The sequence below is a fragment of the Anomalospiza imberbis genome, chromosome 4, assembly GCF_031753505.1.
Source record: "Anomalospiza imberbis isolate Cuckoo-Finch-1a 21T00152 chromosome 4, ASM3175350v1, whole genome shotgun sequence".
NCBI classification, from domain to species: Eukaryota; Metazoa; Chordata; class Aves; order Passeriformes; family Viduidae; genus Anomalospiza; species Anomalospiza imberbis.
This window is the reverse complement of record NC_089684.1, coordinates 51,821,588-51,832,267: the sequence shown is the minus strand read 5'-3', so window position 1 is coordinate 51,832,267 and position 10,680 is coordinate 51,821,588. Positions and strand designations below refer to the sequence as shown.

The window sequence follows — 10,680 nt, the reverse complement described above, 5'->3', positions numbered from 1 at the left end:
CCAAACAGAAATATTGGGAAGGTTTCAAATATTTCATAAAACTTTGACAAACTGTGCTTTACAAAACCAACGAAATATGCTAGAGGTTTTATGACTCACTGTCAAAAGATCTGGTCTTTTGTGGTAAAGGACACAGGTATATGACATACATATTTTCCAGTGATAGAACTCAATTTACTGTCTGACCATTCAGGTAACAACCCAGTAAGGACGGGCTTTGATTTAAAGAGAACCATACTTGAAGACAGACTGAAAGGCTCTCTGCCCTCCAAATAAGAAGCAAATCCATGATTGAGGGGACCCACCTATTTTCCCTTTGGGAGGGGTGGGGGAACAGGACACAGCCGGAAGGGAGCTTACCGCTGCTCCTGCTGGTGTGTGGATATGGACAATGCATTTGACATCAGGTCGAGCTGCATAAATTGCTGAGTGCAACGTAAAACCAGCTTGGTTTACTCCCAAGTTAGTGCTTCCACGATCGACCACATCTCCCTGAATATTGATTTTAACCTGGGAATGAAAAGAATTATTTTCATAATCAAGACTCAAAAAAATCTGATTTAATTTGGCATCTACCACTGAGACTCTAAAACCAGTTGTCATCATTTATATCTGAAATGCCTAAAGGCTCCGTCAACAAGCTGGACTCAACAGCCAGCAGCCTTAAAGGGCATGCATGAGGTGATTCACTGTCCAAATGACCTAACACCTCTTTACAGGTAGCTTAACTGGAGGAAACCCGGTGGTGAACATGGGCAAACAAATCTCTCAGATACTGCAGCAGTACTAAAACCAGCCATGTTCAATAACATTGTTCTAAACATATTACACAAGAGTAAAATATTCTCTAGGATAGAATTTGAAGTGACATATATATTCATATATATATATATATATATGCATGCATATATATATATGTATGTAAATATTTTACAGCTATGACAACTAAAAATTGCTTACCAGACTAGATGCAGTGACTTCACTGTAGAGGAGTCCAAAAGGTACAATAAGGAAATGCTCTTGCTCAGAGTTTACTCTGGCCTAAGGATAAAACAAGAGTAAGAGTTACTCAGAAGATTTTATTAAAGCATACAAGAAGACCCCAAACCATTAAAGTTACTTTTACATCCTGACTATGGAATGGGCAAGTATACCTATAATGCACATTATGACTTTCATGTATGCTACAACAGATAATCAATGCACTGCACTGTTAATTAATTAATGTTGAACAAAACCAGATGGCATTAACATGCCAGTGTCCTTCAGATTGGTGGAATTTAGTAAACCCTTCTATTCTGTTATAATGACAACTCGCCCACTACGGATAAAATGAACAATATTGAGAGAAATGGGGAAAAAGTTAATTCTTTCAGTTGAATGAGTTCCTAGTAAGATATAACGTATAAAGTAAAAGGCTGTGAGAAAACACAAGAATTGTCCCACTAAAACATCTGAAGATCTAAAACATCTTGGTGCTGAGAAGGGTTTTGTCACTGATGCTGATTCCTGTGAGACATCTGTGAGCAGTACAGCACACTTGCAAATTTTCTACCAAGTATCCTGACCTTCACTTATGTTTTTTCTCTCTCATCTCATTCACACAATCAGGTGCTTATAATACAAAAATAATTTTGGCTTCAAAGCATTCACATCTTGGGATCTATCTCTTAAAAGTCTGTACAATGGAAAGTACAGGACATCTAGGTAATTAAGGTGTCTTTTGATGGTGAATTAATAGGCTTCCTAAGTTTTACTGGACACATGAGACAACTCCCTACCTTGCTATGAGTCTACCCAGCATTTGGGTAGTTTGTGTTGTGGGTTTGGGTTTTTTGTTTGGTTGTTATTTGGGTTTTTTTAATTCAAAGTTATTTATGAGTTTAGAATTTCCCTGAGATGCAGCTACTTTATGCTGTTTCTGCCTCATGTCTTCTACTACTTGCAACATTAAATAGACATATACTTTGCTACAGTTCTACTGCAGGGAAAAAAATTCTAATAAGTAGTTGGGCAGTCATGCAAAAGCTTCTAGCACAGATCTAGTTTCCTTTACAACCAGCTGAGAACATGCTACAGCATAAGAATCTTAAACTGAAGCAGTCAGTTGAAGTTAATCTGTACTTTTATGAATAACCAAAGTAGTTCTCCACTACAGAAGTGCAAATGATCAAGAAAAACTGTGAGGGTATGACAGTAGGATTCGATACAATTAACAGCTCATGCCCCCAAAGCAAACCAAGACCTGGTGAATGATGTCTACCTTCTGTAAACTCTAATCTCAAATTCTGCCTGACCCTGGAGACACCCAAGTTTACTCTACATTATTGCACTTGACATGAAAACCTGAAAGGTACCCAAGTATACTCAACATTATTATACTTGGCATGAAAGCTCTTGGTGCTCTGTAATTCTGCTTCTGCATCAGGACTGCACCAGTCTGAGCAATTCCACATACAGTAGCTGTCAGTGATTGATTAGGATCCAAAAAAAGCAACGATACTCCACCCAGCTAAGGATGCGCCCAGATGGAAATTGTGAGGGTATGACAGTATATGACATTCTCCTATAACACACCGGCTTATGACCCTCACGGAAGGCTGTTGCACCTTTTCTCTTACTTCACAAGTGCACTGGCACAAGCTTTTAACTTGAATGCAGTCACCCAGAAATTACAGCATCCACTCAAAAAAAAAAGTGAAAACCTAGAGTCAAACACCAGCGCTGCATGAAGTGGTAGCACTGACCACATTCCAAAGGGGTGTCTTATTACTACTAAATAAACATAACAACCTTGTTCTGTACCAGCTTCTGAAGATAATTCATATCTTTCAGTCATCTTTCAGAATGTTGTTCACTGGAGGAGCTTGTAAAAGACAGGAGAACTATGACTTGGGACTGCTGCTGACAAGCTAAGAGCTTTCCAGTACCTCTGCCATTCAGAAGTGACTAAAACACTTTCAGAATCTCATTTTCCAAGTGCTTTAATTGTCTTCCACCTCAACTGGTACCTCCTCTACTGGTATCTTCCTTGTACTCCTCCCCAAAGAAAGCAAACTTGAGGCATTTCACCCCGATTACATGCCCTTGCCTCAACCCCTTTCCTTGACATGCTGCTCATCATTACATTAATCTTTTATCCAAATGTACAAACATTCCCAGGGCTGAAGTTTACACTAGAAAGCCATCTCCAAACCTGCTTGCTTTCCAGTGCATTAGTGTCTCTTTTACAAAATCACTTCTCCTGTCATGTACAAAAAATCTGGGGGTGGCACAGAGCTGTTTACAAGAACCATTATGTTGGACATGTTCCCTTACAAAAGGAACTGAACGATGTAACCAATACTGTCTTGATCCTATGCCTACACATATGATTTATCATCTTCATCTGTTCACAAATAATATGCCTTGAATTCTCGAAAAGCAGTAAAAATAATATTACCATATTTCATTCCAACTGCAACTAGAAGAACTGAAAATACATAAAGGACAATCTCTGCTATGTAGAATAAAAAACAATTCAGCTCTGTTAGGACAGACAATTGACAGGGCTGCACACCACAGCTGTGACTTTACTCATGAGGCTCATGTTGACCATTCTTCTGGCATATAAAACCTCCTTGATTTGACCTCCTTGTCATTATTTTTATGGATGCCAATGATTACTCAGTCACAAGGAAAATTGTTGGCACTCTGCATTAAGTGGAGAAGCTCACTCATGTTCAGAAATACTATGGCTTCTTTTTCAGAAAGGCTGGTACCTGAATTATAAAATTCAGCTGAATGACTAAGAAGATATTTTAGTATTTAGCAAAAAACAAAAACTAAGAACTGACCTTGTAGAATAATAAATACAATTATTCAAAGCATTTGAGACACTAAAAGACTGAGTCTTTCAGCAATCTTTATTTCATCCTAAGAATTCTCACGTACACTCTCTCAAGACTCTATTCAGACTGCGGTAGCTGACATGAAATGCAAGACAAATCTCTTCACATTTCAAGCTGAAATGCAATGACAAATCTCTTCACTATTATATTGCTTTCAATACCACTTTGCTCTTCTCACACACAAAGAGAAAATGACAGATAGGGGAGGGAAGCGATTCTCTTGTATGTTAAAACAATTGGTTCAGTTATCTGTTGATTCAATACTCACTGTTATATGATTGTAAATAAGCTGAGACCAGCCAAAGAGATCTGCTAATCTGTAGAAAGCTGCCAATTTGCATCGTAACAACTTCTCCCCTTTTTCATAAGCAATGGAATCGGACCCTCTCAGATCATTTACTGGTGTTACCATGCCAAGACCTGACGACGAGAAGGGGTACAAAAAGACAAGGCAGGTTGAGTTCAGTATCAGCTCAAATCTAGCAACATGCACCATTATTTTATCTGTTGTTCTTACTGGTTTATATGAACACATTAACCTAAGAAATGGACAGTAAATTTTAATTCCTATAATGAAATAATTTATATTACACAAACATAATGACAATCTTGAGCAAGGTTATTCAGCTTTGGTAGACTCAGCATTCATTTCCTTTCCTACTATAAATTAGTGCTAATCTGACAGTGCATTCCTTAGCAAAATATCTTTTCCTCTCTCAAACTAATGATTGTTTGTAAAATACATCTGCATTGTAAAATGAAAAATTTAATCCCAAATTCCACTTTTTGTGATACATGTGTTCCCAACAAGAAGAATTACATGCCTAAAAAGATGCACACAGGTTCATTTATTAAGAAAAATTAAGTACAAGCTAGAAAGAGGAAGATTATGGTCAAAAATACAAATACTGTAATTCTAGTTACAGTGCAATTAGAAATGTGGTTAAAAGTAACCGTGAAAAAACAGAACCAGGCCATGCTACAGTCAGAACTAAAGATTTCTTTTGGAGCACAGGCAAGGATTTATTTTATCTTAACACAAAACCTGTGTCTACATGCATTCGCACATTCTAGTTTTTTTCCTGCTCTGTTTTCTTGCTGATGTTTCTTGTCTAAAGCTTCACTTCACAGGAGAAAGCTGCAAACAGTATTTCAATGGCAAAAATAATTTGTTTCTAAAGCCTTTCACTGTTACCAGACTACTAATAAGTGTTTGATTTTCCTGAAGACAAACCATGTAGTAATTAGCAACATTTAAATATTAAAAATTTTTAATAGCATTGACTTATCAGGCATATTTTTCAATTTAGATATCATCCTTGAAATAGCTTTTGATATAAACTATATACATGAATCACATTGCATACTGCTGTGGCATTTAGAAACGAATCAATTCATTTCATGTGTTCAGTGTTCGTGTGAGCAGAACAGGATAGCATTTTAACTTCACAGTACTCTACTACATTCACACTGTCTTCATTTTAAGCCTTTCAAGAGAAGAAAAAAGGAATTCAGCTCTGATCACTGAAGGTGCACTCACTCATGTTTAACGCAGCCATTCCGCCTTGAGGTGCTGCAGGGTAGACATTTGGTACGTGCGTTGTCATGAAATCCGCAATCTGCTGCAAAGCCAATAAACCTGTTGGGTTCTTCCCCTTCTTAAACTGTTCCTGGATCATGGATTCCAATTCTTCACAGAAGGCCTAGTAACAAGACACTGCATGTTGTAACGAATGTTTAAATGAACTTCAGCCTTTCATACACAGCTTCTTTTTAGCACTTGGATGGAACTATCCTACACCTCTTCTGAAAAACACCTCAAGGCAGAACTGCTGGGTGCATTGCTCTCTGGAGCTCTAATGATCTGAGTCACTTGGCGTTTTTTTATGGAAATTCCAGCATTCTCTTTTCAAGTAACACCAAAATTCTTTTGAACCTTGCTAGTATGAATTTCTGGAAGGAGGAGAACGTACAATTGACTTTAACACAAAATGTGAAAGGAAAAGTGGCAGAACCAGAAAAGAGAATTTGTCACTCTGGCTCACAGGGAATTGAGCGCCAAGAAGGCATCCAGGAACACAGAAAACAATGAACAGTAAATTTTTAAAACCTGTTTAGACAAGGGGTTGTTTACATTTTCCTGGGATTTTTTTGTTTGGCTTTTTTAATATATTTTAAATTGGAAGGAAGAAAACCAGAGTTTTTATTATTGCTGATTGCTCCTGCTTTTGACATGAACACTGGAATTTGTACTGAAAGAGAAGTACTGCAGTCATTAGGTCATTACTTTTTTATTAAGAGATTTTTTAATATTTTTATAAATAAATGGGTTGACTTAATAGGAAAATTGTAAATGTACCACCACATCCCTATTTCAAGTGAAGTTATGTCATGTAATGTTTTGTATCTAAAGTCACTCAATAGTTATTACAAAAGGAACAAATGTCATGAAGGAAAGTTTGTTTGTGTACTATCTGCCCAAGGGAACATCTTCAATATTAAATGTCAATCATTCATACTTCATTACTGTGCACCTTTTCAGAAAGAGATTACAAAAATATTTCGTATGTCCAAATCCCAAAAGGAAAACTGAGTACAGGACAGACCTGCCTTGTATAAGCTCCTCTTAAGAGAGTTACATGGAAACAAAAAAATGAAACCAGTGAAAAAATGTTTTACAAGGATTAAATGGAAAATATGAAAAAAATGATGATGATAATATAGAGGATTCTAAAAGCCAGACTGAAGAGCTGCTTTGTGAGTAGACCATAAAAACTCAAACAGATTAAATGAGGAAAAAAATCATGAAAGACCAATAAGAAAGAACAACAAATGGATCTAAGACACCACAAAATTCTCCAATTTCGTACTGATAGTGGGAAAAATAATATTAAATTTGGCACTTCAAAGATGAAGCATTTCTTTTCTTACTGGGCTTTGAAGAATCATGGAGACTCTCTTCTTCTGTTCCATCATGTTAAAATCCTGGCGAAGGTCAGGTGCCATATTTCTCTCTCTCAAATATTCTGGATTATTTTCATCAACTCGATCAAAATACCTCTCTTTATGAGGGGCTGTTGTTGGAGGTGGTGAAGTCACCACCCCCACACCAGAATCACCATTCATAGCACAGTTTTAAGGAACCTATGGAGAAGGACAGAGAAGAGGAATAAATAAATCAAGAAGGAAATAATTACAAAATTCATATGTGTTTCTACCTTCAATGTTATAGTTCAAATCCATCTAAAATTAGCACATCTTCCCAAATGAGAAACCATGTTTGTGCCACTGGATAGCAATACTCGAGAGTAGGAAAAAGAATTTTAATATACAAGACCAGAAAAGTAGGCAAACATATATGAAAAGTCCAATATGCTTATAAATTCATTCAGCACAAAATTAATATGAAAACTCCCATTTAAACTGGGAAAAAAAATTCCTTACATTGTCTGGCCAGATTGGTTTCTAGAAGCATGAAAGTCCTTCAAACCTTTTCAGAGACAATGACAGGAGTCCCAGACATGAGGTCTAAACTCATCAGTTTGGGGCTTTTGCCTTTTATTTTTTTCTTAAAAAGTTAAAGCAGATATAAGAAAAAGAATACTGCATAAATCAGAAATTAAATCATCACTGCAATTAGCGTTCATTAAGAAGTGTGTAACACTTCTTATCATGGCAGTGTAACAATGAATATTACACATGTTCATTAATAAGAAGAAAATATGCTTGGACTGTCAACTCATTTCTGGATACAAACTCAGAAATCTTGACTTTGCAACCCAAAGTGTTCTTTTTACATTTATGTTAGGTCCATTCAGTAACACGCACATCACTACATTAGTGTGTGGTTTTTGGAATCTGGAAAGCACAGACACACACAGCCCCCACTCCCTGGCCAGGGCTCCTTTCAGTTTTACATGTCATAGTCAGCAGCTGCCTGCATCTACCAGAAAGGCTGAAAGCTCAGCCGGTGTTGCTCACTCACACCTCCTTCCACTCACAACAATTCCTTTGTGTAACATTATCCCAGGTTTCTGGGCACAGTATTACAACCCTCATTCCAAAATCCTTCTCAAAAGAATTATGGAACCTTCCACTGACAAAAAGACAGTTCAATGAAGCCACCCTCACAACACTTTGAGATTCAAGCCTCCAGTTCCTGGTCATCTGATATATCAAATTACAACTAAGTAGAAAAAAGAGTGTATAGATCTTCATCTAAGTAATCATTCATCATCGACATCTAAAATTAGTAAGGTTTTACATATGTCTCTATTCTTTTGCCATTTTTATATTTTTTTGTTAGGGATTTAACTTACACTGCCTCTAATTTGCTTAGTAATTTGTTTGCATGCTTATTAGCTAAAACCACTTCAGATGTGGATGCACACAGCAAAGGCATGTTTACATACATTTTGAAATGCAGATTATTTTAAACAAAATCATTGCGATGAAGAAAATTATCTACTTCAAGACTCCAGATTTAGAAGATTTCACCCTCTTTAATTATTACATTAGGAAAGAAGTTTCAAAATTCAACTCAATTCTTATATAGGAATGAAAAAACAGTGAACTGAGACAGCTGAACACAATGACCAAAATGAAGTATTTTTCTTGACTCTGCAGAATGGGATATTACTATGAAATTCTATGTTAGCACTTAAACACTCAGTGATTTCCACCCACTGAGTTACTAACTAAACACACAAAGACATCTCTGCAGCATTTAAAATATTTCATTTTAAAGTTTAGACTTTAAACATCATGGTTGATTGTTTTCTTCTCTAAAGCTCATATGCACATCTTTATTATTTAAATTGCTCACTTTCCTTCACCCACGGAGAAATACAGGGTACAGCAAGGAGAAATAATGCTTTTATCCACAAGGGAAACCTCTTAAGGTATTAGACCTAGGAAATTTTAAGCAAAGTAGACACCACTCCTTTGGCATGACACCTCTCCTTCAGATGCCTAAATCACTCCTTCTAAGTTCTCTTTCTCCTCACGACCTCCAGCGTGCACCATCTGCCTCTTCCTTCCTAGAAAATGCTTTTGAAGGCCTACTAGCACTTTCTCCAACCTCCTGAGCTCTATCAGCCATACTACTGCCTCCACACCCAGGGCTTTGTTGAAAAACAACAATTTGCAGACCCAAACGTGCCTTACTCTCTTACAGCGACAGCTTACTTAGCCCAAGCGAAGTCTGAGCTTCACCGGACTCTGCTTATCAAAAAAATCAGGGAGTTTAAAAACAGCACAATGGCAAGTGAAGACAACCAGAACCACTCAACAGCTCACTTTGTACTGCACTCTGCTGAGCGCAGCCACAAATGTGCCTTTAGTGAAAAGCAAAGCATAGGAAAACAAGGAAGTTGGAGCTTACCACCAGCAGAGAACAGCTTGCTCCTGCTGGCTGAGGCATTAGATGTTCAGGCGATGTTTAAAAGTGTCATGTTGTTGTGCATGCACAATCTTATTTAAATTAAACTGTACACACATCTGCAAATGCAATTTTGCATTTAATTATTTACACTAATTCCATCTTTCAGAGTATCAAAACCTATTTCCAAATGAATGACACACGTAATTACTTCAGTTTCCTACTCACATTGGCAAGAAGCTGGTCCCTAAGAGCCCACAGGAGCAACATTAAAATGGTATCACAGTGTCTTACCAAAGTTGCATTACTCCTCCATCCAAGTACACAGTGGCATTCCAGAAGGTCTTGGGAAGCTATTACTTCATCACTATGTAGTGGCAATAATGTCACATGAAAATCAATGACTAACATTCAGAGATGATTCGATATCTAAGGTTAAATATCTGTTTCATAGCTCAGTTTTGCAGACATCCAAAATTAATGGCATCCCCTCTGCAAGGTCTAATAATTAATTGTTTTAACAGAATTTTAATAGTAATTGTTTTAATAGCTGTCAGCTACTGATGTTAAAGGGATCAACTTTCAAACTGGAAGCAGACATGCTTGACAACACTTCGCAAAGCCACTGAAATTTATTTATGAGTTTCCTTGAAAAATCCTTTGGGAGTAAGGCATAATGAACTCTCCAGTAAGAGTTTCAGTAATATGAATACCAATAAATAAATAAAAGGAATCTGAAAACACCATGGGGAATGGCCAGTGAGTCTATGAACTGGAGGTCACACTGCAAATCACAACACTCTGTCCAGGCAGTAAAAACACATATTAGAAAAAAATTGAGACTGTCTTCACACCCACAACACTTCAGTACAGACAGTTTCTTTCTGATGTAGTGCACTACAGCCCCCCAGTAAGATAAGCTGTAATGCCAGAGGACTTTCTGCCATGATAAGTGTTCCTATGAGAGAGCCTGTTCTAACACAAAAGTCAGAAAAAGCCACACCCTTAACTGAAAAGGCCATGGCTGGAAAATGTAAGTGCACAGAAAACCTTCTGCCAGAAGCAGTTATTGTCAAACACTGACAGGCAGAGGGAACAGGATCTATTACTATAGGGAGCAAAGGAAAATTAACAGCTGCGATAAAATCCAAACAGCACCTTCTAGTAACAAACAATTGCATCAGTTTTTTAATACCTATGTATACACCAACACTGTGGTGGTCAATGGCTCAGCACACCAAACGAGAGTCAGCAGCCAACTCGCAGCACAATGTATTTATCACGGGGTGTGAGGATGTGGGAGCAACTGCTGTAAACAGGCTAGTGGTGAATTACTTTTAGTTTATAAAGTTTATAGCTAATTTACAGGTACTGAGCACTGTTTACAAAAAACATTCTGAAATTGGTATT

At 37.3% G+C, this 10,680-nt stretch overlaps 1 protein-coding gene across 15 annotated transcripts in view; it reads right to left on the bottom strand.

The window, feature by feature from the left end:
• The window catches only part of ADD1 (adducin 1), a 61,904-nt gene that overhangs the window by 23,812 nt on the left and 27,412 nt on the right, over positions 1 to 10,680 (bottom strand). For 14 of the 15 annotated variants that reach the window (XM_068188526.1, XM_068188521.1, XM_068188528.1 and 11 more), the window contains exons 2-6: positions 6,822 to 7,034; positions 5,431 to 5,593; positions 4,159 to 4,310; positions 961 to 1,041; positions 361 to 510 (exon numbers count right to left, since the gene is read on the bottom strand). In XM_068188526.1, coding sequence (XP_068044627.1) covers positions 361 to 510; positions 961 to 1,041; positions 4,159 to 4,310; positions 5,431 to 5,593; positions 6,822 to 7,016 — 741 coding nt within the window. In that variant the 5' untranslated portion in view covers positions 7,017 to 7,034. Of the gene's footprint in view, positions 1 to 360; positions 511 to 960; positions 1,042 to 4,158; positions 4,311 to 5,430; positions 5,594 to 6,821; positions 7,035 to 7,837; positions 7,863 to 10,680 lie in introns of those variants that run through there. The other variant, XM_068188522.1, reaches the window with a different exon arrangement.